Source organism: Eublepharis macularius, chromosome 6 (genome assembly GCF_028583425.1).
Source record: "Eublepharis macularius isolate TG4126 chromosome 6, MPM_Emac_v1.0, whole genome shotgun sequence".
NCBI classification, from domain to species: Eukaryota; Metazoa; Chordata; class Lepidosauria; order Squamata; family Eublepharidae; genus Eublepharis; species Eublepharis macularius.
The window spans coordinates 124269726-124284872 of NC_072795.1; the positions used below are offsets into that span (position 1 = coordinate 124269726).

Below are 15147 nucleotides of genomic sequence, written 5' to 3' on the forward strand. Positions count from 1 at the left end.
TTACCTGCTAGGCCAGTGGCTCCCAGTTCAGGTACCAGGGACCCCTAGGAGTCTGTGGAGTTATTGCAAGCAGTCTACGAATCCATATGTGCACTAAATATTGTTTTGATCTTTTTGTTATTAATACATAATAAATTCTCAATCAACTGATATAACTGCTATTGTGGGGAAGGGTCTGTGAAATGTTTTGATGTTAAAAAGGGATCCTCATACTCGAAAAGGTTGGGAATCACTGTGCAAGACGAGACTCACGTAACCATCTCAGTCAGGTTTCTGCAAAAAGTCTGGAGGTTGCCATGCCGTACCACTCACCTGTTTTGAGGCGTCCAACAGCATCTTGAGGAGCTGCGGACCTCGGATTTAGGCCTGTGACCTCTGAGGCGCTGTGTTCTCTACCCCGGCTAGAGTAAACATGCATACAAAATCAATCTCTCACTCTAACTGAATGAGAAAATGCACATCCTAAAACAAATGAAACCTGCTTTTCCCTTAAGCTGAAAAGACCTGTCTGAAAAGTCAATAAAAGAGGGTTCCAGCCCTACATTCAGAAAGAGTGATTGTTTTTTTCTCCCCTCTCGATTTCCAGCAAACAGATTACTATCCACAGTCAAAAATTGTGATTTCTCGAAACTTCAAAACTTTGATTTCCCCCAGCGCACACCACAGTAAGCGTTACCGGTAAGACTTCAGACACGAGGCTTCCCTAGGTAAGGTGCCTCTCGATTTTACTACTTTGCAGGTCTTGCCTAGGGCGGGTTATTTGGCCAAGCACCTGAAGCGAATGCTTGGAGCAGCACAGCAAGGCTGCTGGCACACCGTGGGGACTTGGTGCACCCCCAGCCATCAAGGGCACAAGACGTGACGGTCGTCATCTCCTGGGCCTGGGCCATTACAGGCTGGGTCCCAACCAAGACCGTGCAGGGATGCGGCAGAGGCTTGGTTTGCATCCAGGCAGTGGCTGAGGAGAGGATCGGTGTGATCATCTTACTTAGGGCAACAAAGGAGCTGGGACCAGCCCAGGCTACGGCCTTAGACCAGGACCGGCTGCGGGTCATCGTTCTCCGTGCGCATCAGACTATGACAAGACACAAGAGGCTAAAAATGGCTCATCATAATTTATTTTTATGTTAAAATGTACAGCTTGTCTTTTTCTGTTTTTTTAAGTGACTGACTAAAAAGGTAACAGATAAATACAAGAGTGTCACTGGGTCTATTTTTATACATGAATCAAGCCACTTCTTGGCCCTTACAGTCACTCTGTACAGGTACAAAGGCTACAAAAAAAGGAAGCCATATAAACAGACACAATTACCTTCTGCTTTGTACATGCGCTCTGTAAGCTTCGTTTGAGCTATTCACACCCTACTGCTGTATTTATTTCTCTTAAAAAATAACTCCAATATTTTATAAAGATAGAAAAATCTACAGATGGAATGAAAATGTAAAGTTGGAGGCGTTTCCATAAAATAGCAACTTTACACCAAATTCACTTTTTTTAAAGTCCTGCCAAGTTATTTGGACATAAATGAAAATGTTTCAAAACCTCGATAAACACTGATACGTTTCATTTAATCAATAAGGGATTGCTTTAAAAACAAAACACAAAAGCTGCCTTTTCCCCTCCTCAGGAAAAAACGAAATCTGTCCCCAGAATAGAAAAAGGAATCAACTTTATACCAGACATTAAGCGACTGAGAGTCCTCCAGGATGCTCACCTGTACCAGCTCCACCGGGGGGCGGGGGGGGGGGCGGGGGGGATGGGAGTTGCAAAAGAGCACCGCAGCAATGGAACTCCCTGGTGGACTGTATCCAAAACTCTTTGAACTAACCAAAATCTGAATAGCTTTAACAGCTTCTCTCTCTCTCTTTCTCTCTCTCATTTTTACAAGATTTTTAATATAATTAACAAAAATATAATTTTTAAAAACCCCTTAAATTGGGGTGACCTAATCAAGGCAACAAAAAAAACCCCTCAAACCCCACAAATTAAGAAATGGCTTACTGTTAAGCACAACACTTGTACAGTACTACGAAACGCACTGTCACTAACAAAGACATTAGCGGCATGCGAAAAGTGTCACCTCGAGGAACAAAACAGACCATGAAGGCAATGCCAAAAAGCATTTACATGGCGGAAGGGGAAGGGGGAGGACAGAACAGGAGGGAAAGCTCACGGTCCAGCACAACATCAGATATACTCCAAAACTATGATCCACATTTTGAATGGGAGCAGGCACATAAAAATGGCTGTGAACCATCAGCTTATTTTGTGTCTTCGCAGTACAATGAAGAAGTTCCGCCTTTCCACAGAACTTGCTATATTAAAAAATTGCAAACAAAACAAGAATTACAAAAAAGGTAATGAGAACACATTTATATAAGGCTTTCTGCTGCATACAGTTTTTCATGGTGCCAACGAATGTTTTTGCATTCACACCAGTTGCTGGTTTTGAAATCATACTCTCCGCATCTTTGTGCAGGTCAGATCCTAGCACATCAGTTTGGTATGTCCACCACCCCCACCAATCTACCTCCGCATATAAGAGCCATTCAGAGACTGTTTGGACATGCCAGTGTTCATGTAGCCATGATGCGCCGGAGGAGTGTACATCATGTTGCTGTGGGGGGTGGTCTGCATTGACTGTTGTGCATATGGCTGGCTTCCCATCATTCCCATCTGCATCTGCATAGGGTACTGGGCTGTTTGATTCATATACCCGTGATTTGCATGGTAGCCACCATTCATCATGGGCTGGGACATACTATACCCATTCATAGCATTGAGGGTGTTCATATTCATGTTCACAGAGTTGACATTGTATGCTGGGGCCGGCATTAAGTTCACGCTCATGTTCATGCCACGCTGCATGGTTAAGGTGCGCGCTGGCCCTTGCATGGTCACAGTCTGCGAGGCGCGCCCGTAAATCTGTGGCTGATGGGCCGCCGCAGCTGGTGGCAGAGATGACGACTTAGTCCTCACTGAAACATGGCCTTTGCCAGGCATCTGAGTCTGCAGTCTCTGAGCATGGGACAGGCCAATATTGGAAGCAGCCATGTTACGCTGCAAAAGGGGAGGTGGCAAGTTCATGGGAGGAGGAGTAAGGTTAGGGGGTGGAGTCATCGTAGCCTGGACTTGGGCACCCCCTGGAACCGGATGAGGGGACTGAGAGAGCTGAACAAGTCCTGTGCTACTGAGAGGGGTAGACAAAGAGGCACTATTTGCATAGGAAGTGACAGCAGCTGAATGGCTGTAAGGCAACGAATGGTCCATTAGCGTGTTGGTCAACTGCTGCAGTTTGGCAAGGCTAAAGGTGGCGGACGGCTGCGGGTAATGCCCTGCGGCAAACTCACTCTGGCCCATTCTTTCATACAAGCCAATATTGTTGTTGCCAGTCTCTGGGATTTCATTTAACTGCATAGGCGGAGTGAAATTGGCAGCCATGCTACACTGCGGGAGCTGCTGGCTGCTGCTCGGGGGCCTTTCCACCACACAGCCTTGAGGAGACTTCACATTGCAAGGGGGTGGAGAGTTGATGCTGGTGGACTGCATCATGCTGCAGCTCCCGTTCATGTTGGACATCTGCTGGGTCACCGCACAGCTACTCTGCGTCATATTACCAGACGTGAGATTGCTATAGGAGCAGCTGTTTTGCGAGGAGGTGTTTCCACAGATGCCATTGCCCATGGTGGAGTCATAGCTGCTTGGGTTCTCGTAGTTCTCTGTCGTGCTCTCAATGCTGCCCAGGTCACTAAATCCACTATCCACTACCTGCTGCGAATGGTCAGAAACAGAAGGAACATCCATCATGGGACTGGTTTCCATGTTTTGTAGAGATGGCACAGAAATGGCACTTTGATCTGGGCTTATTTGAGTGTAACTGTTTTCCAGTGGAGGCACATTTGGACTATTAACAGAGCGGACAGACTGGCTGGGATGAGAATGGACAGACGAGACTGGGCTACTGTGGTCAGACTGCTGGCAGTCATCCAGTGTGATCATCTGGGGGCTTTGGTCGGTATTGCTGTAAGTCTGCAGACTTTGACAGGCCTCTTGAGTCTCTGTACAATCCTGGAACACATCTTCTTGCTCTGTTGTTTCTTGCGTCAGAGACTTTACTGCCTGTGCTGTCTCAGAATCTATCTCCATGGTTTCCGCGTTTTCATCCTTGAACGCAGAATTAAGTTCTGCACTGTCCTTTGGGGTGTCGTTTTCTGTTTTCTCATCACCGGGCTCAGATATGGGCTCTGGAATAGCAGGAAGCTCTTTATGGTCGGTCTCACACGCAGCGGCAAGCTCAACTCCACAGTCCATTAAGTCCTCCTGATTTGAACTGCCATTCTGTTCATTTGAGTCTAAAAAAGACTCCCCATTCTCGATTACTTCTTCGAGAGCTTCTCCTGGCTCCATCTTCTTCTCCCCTTCTGTTGAACTCATGTGGCTCTCATCTTCATCATCAGCATCATGATCCTCATTGCGAGATTGTTCTTCCTCCTCTTCCTCCTCCTCCTCCTCCTGTTCTTCCAGATGCTCAGGTTCATCCTTCTCCATTTCTGTTTCCTCTTCTTGGTCTTTATCTGGACTCTTTGCATTTTCTCTCTCTTCCACTACATTGTTTTCTTCTATTTCCTCTACTTCTGTGACATCATTTTCTGTTTTTTCAAATGTCTCCTCGGGTTGCTCTGAACACTCAGATACAGGCTCTCCTGCTTCATCCTCATGTGGCAGAATGGTTTCAGGGTCTTTAATCTCATCCGTACTGACAGAAACATGAGATGGGTTTTTTTCAGCCACTTCTTTTGATTCTTCTCCCATTGCCTGATAGTCAGGTTCCATAGGAGTCTCTGGTGGAGTGTACAAATTCAGCTTAAAACCTGCTTTTCTCTCTTTGTTTTGCCGCCATTTGGACGGACATCGCTTCACTCCTTTGAGCCATCCTTGTTTATCTGTTACAGGTTCAGGATTGTCTTTACTATCATCTTCCGGAATGGCTGCATGCTCTTCTGCATTAACTACAGACATGAAGAAATGAACAAAGAGAACAAAGCAGTCAAACATTCAGAAAAACATATTCAAGAAAATGTGAACCACTTCAGATACAGCAGGATTTGAGTCCAGTAGCACGTTAAAGAGCAACGAGATTTTCAGGGTATGAGCTTTTATGAGTCAGAACTCCCTTCTTCAAATATCATTAGGAATGGAGATCCCTGAGCCTTGATATCCCAGCCAAAAGGCAGGTGTGGTGCTACAACAGAATACAAAGGTACGATGCAGCTTGATTAGATGGGAGGGGCGTAGTGACGAATGATGTCAGGATGTAAAGGTACAATGGTACAATGCAGCTTGATTAGAGCAAAACTTAGCATCTGTAGTCAACTAAGTATCCTAAATCTCTATTCAGCCCAGGAGGGTCCATTGTTCTGAATTTGTGACTGCACTTCATTTCAGCAATCTCACCTTGTAATCTTCCTTTGAAGTTTCTCTGTTTGAGAGTCACTTCTAGGTCAGCAGTGGAATGTCCTGGAAGATTAAAATGTTCTCCCACTGGTTTTTGAGTGTTGTGATTTCTAATGTCAAACAGAGAGACTTCAAGGGAAGATTACAACATGAGATTTATGAAATGTAGTTCATTCGCACATTTAGAACAATGGACTCTCCTGGGCTGAATAGAGACTTAGGATTCTTATCTCACTACAGATGCTATGTTCTGCTCTAGTCAAGCTACATTGTACCATTGTACCTTTACATCCTGATGTCTTCATTCGCTACACACCTCCCATCTAATCAAGCTGCATTGTATCTTTGCTTCCTGATGCCCTCTCTTGTAACACCTAACCCATCTTTTGGCTGAAATATAAAATCTTAGGGATCTCCATTCCTACTTGTATCTAAAGAAGGGAGCTCTGACTCTCAAAAGCTCATACCCTGAAAATCTTGCTGATCTCTAAGGTGCCACTGGACTCAAATCCTGTGGTTCTATGCAGACCAACATGACTACCCAACTAATACTATTTCAGATATACTTATTCCAGCCATATTTATGATGGCAGTGTGTGCATCCTTTCATTCTCTCTCTCTCTCTCTCTCTCACACACACACACACACACACACACACACACAAACAGATATTTCTCCCATTCTAGACTGTTGATGCAAACTCATGCTGTCCAAACACAGGACATGGAATACAAAACAAGGTTGCACCTACCTGTAACTGTTGTTCACTGAAGTCTCCTGTGCAGGTATACATGGGACTACACATGCACAGTCCTGCTGATCAGTAAGTTTCTGTAGCTTTAAGACTGGAGCCGGGGTGCCTTCCCCTTCCAGAGCACCTGCAGGGCCATTTCCCACCTGAACACCCCACGCTCTGAGGAGGGCAGCCCCCCAATGCTCAGTTTTTCCTGAGCCTCCAGACTCTCCAAGGTAAGTAGTGAAGAGAACGCAGTGGGGCAAGAGGCAGGATATGTGTGCCTGCACAGAAGACTTCAATGAACAAGTTACAGGTAAGTGCAACTCTGTTTTCATGGTCAGTCTTCTGTATAGTCCCACATGGGAGTTTAGCAAGTTGCTTACCTTAGGAGGAGGGATGAGGCTCTTCGCTGAAACAGAGATTGAAGAACTGCTTGACCCACTGCTGCATCTCTCCTGTTATTGACATCCCGGGCATAGTATCTTATGAAAATATCAGCGGACAACCATGTTGCAGCTTCGCAGATGTCTTGTATGGGAACAGCTCTGATGAAAATCACTGAACAGTCTGAGACCTGGTGGAATGAGCATGTATCTCCAATGAAAAAGGTAGGTTGGCTTGTTCATAACTTTCTCAAGAAACTCGCTTGCTTAGTTTATTTCTCGTTTCAATCTATCACTTTGAATTAGGCTTTTGGCCTGGCTAAAATAAAACATGTAGGTTTATTGCTCTCTCCTTATGGCCCTCTTTGATTTTGGAGAGAGTTATTCTTTTGAAGACTGAGGCCAAGATGGCACTGCCAGCTCTCAGTCTCTGCAGGTGCACTGCTAAATGCTCAACAGAACTTTAGGAAGGCTGACTCCGGCATTCTGGTTAATTAGCACACGGCCTCATGGGAGTGGAGTTCTTCCCTTTCACGTGTAAGGGCTGGTCACAGGTTTGGCCCCTTTTGATTGGCTGCTGTGGGCAGTTCAACTTTAAAAAGTGTCTTTTAGTCTGCTTGTTGTCCTTTCCCTCTATGGATTCCTTCTTGGTTCCTCTTGGGGTCCCTTTTGTCCTTTCATCTGGGTCCACTCTGGCCCGAAGGATCAACCTTTTGCTTTGAGGACTACACTGCAGGCAGAGTCCTATAGCTGGTGTCTCTTTGGTTTTATCTCTTGGACTTTTGGACTTGTCATCTTGCAGCCCTATTGAACTTTGTGATCTGCCTGAAGGTAACATCTGGATTAGGCTATAGGTTTCTGCTGTATGTTAGCCTAAGGATTTAGCCTTTGTTGTTTTGCCCTTCCTTTAATAAATTCTATTAGCTACAGCTTGGGTGGAGTCATTCGTGTTACTGCTTCAATATGAATCCAATACCTTGGCCAATTTGCCATATGCTACCCAATTAACTTGTCTCTGGACTCAACCTGCAGGATGCCTTCTCTACAAGGCTGACTTCTGTTTGCGTAATGCTCAGAGGGTTTGAGGCTGGCCTCTTGGTCTCGAGCTGTGGGATAGTTAGAGGGGCTGGTGGTGGCTGCTACCTTGATAAGCGAGGATTCACTTTCCAGTTTTGTATTTTCGCTCTTGCCAACTCTAGGAAAGGGTTTGAACTACCCACCTAGAAATGCTTATGATGAGGCTCTTGTTCCCTTTTTTCGGTCCTGTGTAACTGACAAATAACTGTACTTTGGATCTAAAGGAGGCAGTACAATCTATATGGAAGAGCATCGCTCTACAAATGTCTAGTATGTAGAGATCCCTCTCTGCCTCAGAGGTGGGTGTCAGAAAGAACACTGGAAATACTATTTCCTGGGAAGTATGGAACTTAGACACCACTTTATGAAGGTATTGGAAGCTTGATCTAAGTACCACCTTTTCTGGATGTGTCTTAATGAAAGGTGGGCCCATTCTCAATGCTGCCAATTCACTTATAAGTCTGGCCGACATGATAGTCACCAAAAATGCCACCTTCAAGGATAATAATTTCAAATGGCAGGTGGCTAAAGGCTCAAAGGGTCTGGTCATCAATTTGGGTAATACCAAAGACAGTGACCATTGTGGTACTATTGGCTTCACCGATGGAAACATATTATAAAGGCTCTTGAGAACTAATTTAGAAGTATAATGCGAGAAGAGTGTTTTCTCATCTACTGAAGTGTGAAATGTAGATTATAGCTGCCAAATTGACCCTAATAGCAGAAAAGGACAAATCCTCTTGCTTGAAGCTCAGAAGGTACTTTAACTCTGTGGCAATGGGACAGGACTGGGGATTAATTCCTTTGTCCCTTGCCCAACTTACAAACCTGTCCAAACCTGTCAGGAACAAAATTAACTAGTGTTAGGTTTTCCGGCATTCAGAATAACTTCTGCTACCCTTTCCAGGAAATTAGCTTCTACAAGGAAATTAAACACTGTGAGTCTCAGTCTAGGTACATTGTGATGTTTCACTCTCCCGCATTGTAAGAAGTTCAGAGCCATAGGCAAATGGAGATAACAATTCCTGGCCGGCATCAGTAACCACTGAAACCATGGCTGACATGGACCAGTGATGCTACTATGCCATAGGTCCCATCTGTCTGCATTTTGCTGTTCATGCATGGATTAAGGTTATGGGTGGGAAGGCATAAAACAGGAATCCTGATCATTTGATTTGAAAAGGATCTCCTAAAGATCTTCGGTTTGTCCCTCTTCTGGAACAGAACATTGGGGCTTTGCTGTTTTCTTTGGGGGGAAAGCACTCTATCTCCAGTGAGCCCCAATGATTGAAAACCCATGGTATGTAGCACTCCTTTAGTGACCCACTTGTGAATGACAGATGCCAGCCTGCTCAGTCAGTCCGGCATAACATTTGATGTGCTGGGAATATGGACAGCCTTGCAGAGAGACCTTGTATTGTACAGTCCAGTCTCAGATTTTAAGAGATTCCTTGCACACAGTGCCTTCTTGTTTGTTTAAGTAAAACACAGCTGTTCAGTTGTCTGTGTATTTGAACCCTTCTGTAGTTCACGATATCTACAAAGGAGGTAAGTGCATAATGTATGGCCTGCAGTTCTAGTAGACTGATAAGTAAACTCTTTCTTCCTACCAACAAGGCTCCACGGGCTGAGATGTATTGGCAATGTGCCCCGACTCCTCCAGTGAAGCATCAGTGGTAACCGTTAGTCGCATCAGTTTTGGGAGAGCCAAATTCAACTCCTCTGAAGTGATATTACAAAGCCACAACCTTAAATAATTGACTCCTGTCCTCAGGGTGGAGTATTCTCTGGCTTATGAGTGTACCGCGGGATTATGAACTTAATGGAACCAAATGTGGAGCTGCCTCATGTGTAACCCTGCTGCTAAAAGCATCACAGCTGCAGTTGCTGCCATCAAACCTAGCAGCACTTGAATTTTCACTGCTGACTGGAATCTACAGCCCGACATGGAATGCGCTAGCACCTCTATCTTTCGCACCTTATCTGAAGGGAGAAAGGCTTGGCTTTGTGAGGTGTTTAGGAAAGCCTCTCTGGACTGTACTTTTTTGGAAGGAATTAAATTGGACTTTTTGAAACTGATCACCCTACCTGTTCAAACACCCTTACTATTAAAACTATATGACTCTGCAAGCCTTCGCTAGATTGCGCTGAAATCAGCCAGTCATCTAGCGACAGGTAAATTTAGCACCCCTTTGTCCTCAAGAAAGCAACCACGACAGCTATATCTTTGGTAAAAACAATCGAAGCTCTGGCTAAGCCAAAAGGCAGTACCTTGTATTGGTAAATCTGTTCCCCAAACTGGAACCTCAAAAATCTTCCGTATGATAGATGGATGGAAAAATGAAAGTAAGAATCCTTTAAACTGAGGACTGCAAACCAGGACCCAGGCAGCAGCAGTTGTTGAACCACAGGGAGTGTGACCATTCTGAATTTCTGCATCCTGACGGGTTTATTCAGATCTCTAAGGTCAAGAACGGGCCTAAAGCCTCCATTCTTCTTATCAACCAAAAAGAACTTAGTATGGAATCCAAATCTAGATTCAGACTCAGGGACTTGTTGTATCATCTCTTTGTTGATGAACACTAGACGTTCACTTGCTAACTCTGGTGATGTGTTGCTTATAGATATATAAGGGAGACTCAGACACAGGGAATGATAAAACTCAATTTCATAACCATCCTGAATTATCTCCAGCACCCAAGCATTTGTGGTGATAAATCTCCATTCCTATAAAAAGTGGGAGAATCTGTTGCCATATGCCACTAGGCCGTCGTCCCCTGTCAGAACAGGTACTTCTGACTTTGAGGTGGATCCTTGGGGGCAGAGATTTGGCACTCTGTCTCAACCTGTGCAAGGTTTTCCTCCTCTGATGTTGTATTTGAGTCTCTGGCAAGGAATGATGGTGAGAACACTGCTGATACCGGTGGTATGGCTGGTACCTAAACTGATGCCCTTTGTATTGTTGCTGTTTGCCAAATGCTCTGGAGCCCAACTGTAACGAGGGAGCTAAAATCCTGTAGGATCTGGTTGTCTGATGGTCTTTCCTCTTTTGAGTTTGGCCCTCAAACAGCATGTCTTCCACCTTGTTTGTTGCCTCTGTTGGTAATGCAGTGGAACATAGCTAGGCTTGCCTTCTGATGACTATGGAAGATGTTGAGGAGTCTGTCACATTCCATCCTGGATGACTCTGGCTAAAGCCTTTTGGCCTTCAGGTAAGCATTTGTTATACACAGCCTTTTATTCCATAAAAAATATTTGGTTGGCTCCCATTATAGCAGCATCAGTCACTATTTTAATGCTGAACACTGCAAAAGAATACCTTCTCTTTCCAAGAACATCGAGCTTTCTTCCTTCCTTGTCAGCTGAGATCCCTGCCTGTGTCAGGATTGCATCTTATAAAGCCCTTCTGCTTTCTTCGACATAGCTGGTATGGCTGCCAGTCTCTCACAAAGAGTGGACATCAATCCTATAAAGCCTTTAATCATAGGAAAGGCAATATTAGCTGGATTCCCAGCATACAGACATTGAAGGATCTGATCCTTCAGTTTTGACTCAATGAAAGATACGTCTGTGTCAAAGGACTTTGCCATCTTTAACATTTTTCTCTGTGTATAAGCAGAAATCATCTGTCAGAGAAGCTGGCTCTCTGTTGCCCACGGTTTCAACAGGAGAAGGATCGGAAGGGACACTCGGACTCTGACCCAGGGTGCACGGCTCCGTCTCTGACTCCAACAACTGAAAGGCCAAGGAAGACTGTGGAATATAATAAGATGGGTGTTGAATGGCCATAGGCTGTAACGGATCTGATTGACTCCAGTCAGTAGACTTCCTCCCAGTCAGTCCCACTCAGTGGCGGCATGCAGTTAAGAGTACCAGGTAGGGCATTTATGCAAACAGTCTTGATGGGGGACTCACCTATGGGCCCAATGCATCAGTTCTGGACGAAGATGGACCAGCTCGCCTTCCTGCTCTGAGGAACAGATCGACAGAGACTTTAAGTGAGCCAGCAAAGTACGAGGAATCTCGATGACTTCCAGTTTACCTGCATCCAGATCGAGTGATGCATTTTGGTGATGGGAGCCGGCTTTTTGTTTGGTGGAGTGCTTTGATTTAGTTTTTTCCCTTTTCTTGGGCTGTTCAGAAGTCTCATGAGTAAACTCACTCACCACCAGTGACTTCAAACTTTTGAGGTTTGGATCCAAGTGCGAACCAGTTGGTGTCAACAAAGGGGCCCTCGAGACCTACTCTGAGGGGTGTCTGGACCTGGAGCATTGTCAGATCAGAGTTGGGACAATTGGATATCATGGGCCCGGGGCACTCAAGTTCAAAGCGCTCAATTGCGCCTGATCCAGCGAACTCGCAAGCTCCACCAGGGCAGAAGACTTTGCTGCTGGGCTGTTGGTACTGGAAAGTGCCCTTTCCCAGAGAACTGCCTTGAGCCAGGTGGCTCTCTTGGTACGGGCTTTAGGTGTGAAAACCTGGCAATGCTTGCAGGTTCCTACACTATGCCTTCCTCCCAGAGAGATGAGACAAAGAGACTGACCATATGACTTGGACATCTTAGTGCTGCATTGTATGCACTTTTTAAACAAGGCTTTACCGGCCACAATCTCACAAGTATTTCTTTTCTTCCTCTCTCTCAGGCGAACGGTGAGAACACAGAAGGCCTAAAAAAGAAGAGCTCACTACAACTGTTCCTCTCCAACCAGTGGCAAAAGGAAACCGGAGGGTTGGGACGCTGCCCTTCCCAGAAGGTGGGCTGTTCGGGTGGGAAACAACAGCACAGATGCTCTGGGAGAGGAAGGCACCCCCTTTCCAGTCTTAAAGCTACAGAAACCTGCCAATCGGCAGGGCAGTTATTGTGCCCTGCACAGCACCATGCGGGACTGCATAGAAGACTGACAATGAACTTACATTACTTTTCTGAGTGCCTCCTGCCTCCAATTATGCTTTTAACAACAGTTTAAGAAAGTTTTAATAAGGTTATGAAGGTTATGTGAGGTTTAAGAAGGTTATGTGACAGTGATATCTATTAATGGAAATAATAAACAAGCACAATTTCACTTGGCTTAGCATTGAATGTACATTTTAAAAAAGGCATTCTGGGGAAAAGACAGATCTTTTCAAAGTGTGATTAATCAAATGTATTTCTGAGACATAAAACTGGCCAGCTGACCTCTGGGCACTTTGCTTAAATGCATGTTAGACAGACATTTAGAATATTCTAAGACACAAAGATGAAGAGTGTCCCCGACATGCATCTTAAGCAAGAATGGCCAGGAAAGCACAATTATGTAAAGAAATGGGACTGAATTTTCTATAAAAATAGAAGGCAACTGTTATGTACACCTGAGAGCAGCAAGCGCAACGCTTGTGTGCATATTATGTTTCGCAAGGCTGCACGCTGCAGATCAATGAATGCTAGATTCTGGCAGCAATGCCAGAAGAACAACTTTGTGCACCAATCTGGAGTGGGGGAGCACTTGTGGGGAAAGGTTTCACAATAACTCAACATTCACAGAGGTTCCCTGCAAGAGATCTCATGTGGATCCACATTTTGAAAGCTGGTTGGATTTTTTCAAGAATAAATTAATTGGGTATTTAAGAGAAAAGGTGTCCCCCCGCCTTTCTGATGGGGATAATGGCCAGACTTTGGGTATATGCAAGAAAATATTTGTATACCCATTCCAATGTGAGAACTTGTTGGATAGGTGAGTCACAGTAAAAAAAAATGTTCTGCAGATTACAAATTAAGATAACCAATTTTGTTTTGTTGCATATGTAAATTCTTACATATGCAAGAAATAATTTTCAGTAGCATGCATACAGGAACTTGTTGACACAACAAATCCAACACAGATCACAACGAGACATGAATGACAAATTCAGCTTGAAGAATACACACTGTGCAGGCACTAAGTTGACAACAGCAGCAGCTGTCCTTTCAGCAGCTAGATCAAGGAATGTTGCAAACTGAGCAGGCAAGTGCGCACGTGCATACAAACGAACGCTAGAAGGAATGTAAGGGAAGGGGGCGCACCTCCCGTGACGCACACGACTGTCTGAGTGCTCACATGCTCTGTGGGAGGTGCATCCCCCCTTTGGAGTTCTAAAACTAGGATTCCCTCTGAGCAGCAGGCCCACACACGTGCAGTTCCTGTGTGGGACTGTACAAAAGAATGAAATCTCATAATAGTTCTGGGAACTACAAGCTGCCCAAGCTTATATTCTGGAGTTTATTAAGTGGCAAACACTGGCAGCATTTCTAGGAATAGACCTGCTCTGATTAAGTTGCTGTTATATTTCTCTTCCACAATTGCCTCCCAAAGCAGCTTACAAGCTCTTCTTCCCTCAGGCTTATTGTCTAAAAAAAGGCAAGAACCCAAAAAGAAGGAGAATGGAGGAAAATGGGGGGGGGGGGTTCCAGCTGGACAGCAAAAATTTGTGTTCAGCTGGGCCTTCTTCTCTTCCTATAGCCTTGGATGGGTGGAACTGCCTAAGCCCCTGACTTCTCTGGCTGTTGATCGAGGTCAGATCTTTTTGTCCCGGAGTTCTTTCTGGAGGAAGAAGTGCAGCCTCTCAGCAGCTTCGGACCTTTGGCCGGGGTACTTGCCTCTCTTCTGCAGTCTTAGAGCATCTAGAAGTTGGACTAGAATTTTTTTCTGGCTAGGAAGGGGGGACATGAGGACAGGACAAGAAATGGAAAGCCAGTCTGGAATGAGAAAAGTAGTGTCTGAGCCAGTATGGCAGTGTTTTGATTCTGAATCGGTCTCCAACTGAAACAAAAATGTGGAAACTCAGTAATGCAATTCTAAAAAGAACCATGCACGTTAATTGGTTAACAAAGTGTCAGGAATGATGAAGAACAAATTAGCCCACCAGAAGACATAGCCTAGTTGATCACTGCCAAAAGAGTTTCAAAGTTCTGTGTTATTTGAAATGTGATAAAAAGGAAAGCTTTCAGCAAGATAACTGCGTATCTCCATCATTACAATCAATGTAAAAAAAGAAAACCATGCGAACTAAATTAAGAGACAAACGGAGCAATCCTAAGCAGAGTTACTCCTGTCTAAACCTACTGATTTCAATGGGCTAAGACTGGAGTAGGTCTGCTTAGGATTGGACTACAAACCCAGTTCCCACTCACCTCTGCACTGAACTTCGTTTTGGTAGCAATGATTGTCTCTCTCTTGTTCCTCCTCCTGTTTCTCTGCAGGCTGACACTGGCAGGCTTTCCTAGCCCCAGGTTTTAAGTCGTCCTCTTCCCCATCCGTCTCACAAGTGGGCTCAAGCTCTGGCATCGGCTGGTCTTCTTCAGAGTTATCAAAGGGCTCGTGCAGCACTTCGGTGGTTTCAGAAATTGTCTCTGTCGTAACGCTGCTATTAATCCTTCTGCGTTTGCGACCCCTTTTCTTTTTCAACATGAAAGTTCTCTAAAAATAATAGCAAAGTATTAAAGTCAGGCAGAAAAGCTAAATATGCTTTTAGGTAAACCA

The 15147-nt window shown here is 44.8% G+C and overlaps 1 protein-coding gene across 2 annotated transcripts in view; it reads right to left on the minus strand.

Annotated features, from left to right (window-relative positions):
- Positions 1-1109: 1109 nt before the first annotated feature.
- Positions 1110-15147, minus strand: part of KAT6B (lysine acetyltransferase 6B) — a 151600-nt gene continuing 137562 nt past the window's right edge. For both annotated transcript variants that reach the window (XM_054983672.1, XM_054983671.1), the window contains exons 15-16: positions 14799-15084; positions 1110-5010 (exon numbers count right to left, since the gene is read on the minus strand). In XM_054983672.1, coding sequence (XP_054839647.1) covers positions 2528-5010; positions 14799-15084 — 2769 coding nt within the window. In that variant the 3' untranslated portion in view covers positions 1110-2527. The remainder of the gene's footprint in view (positions 5011-14798; positions 15085-15147) is intronic.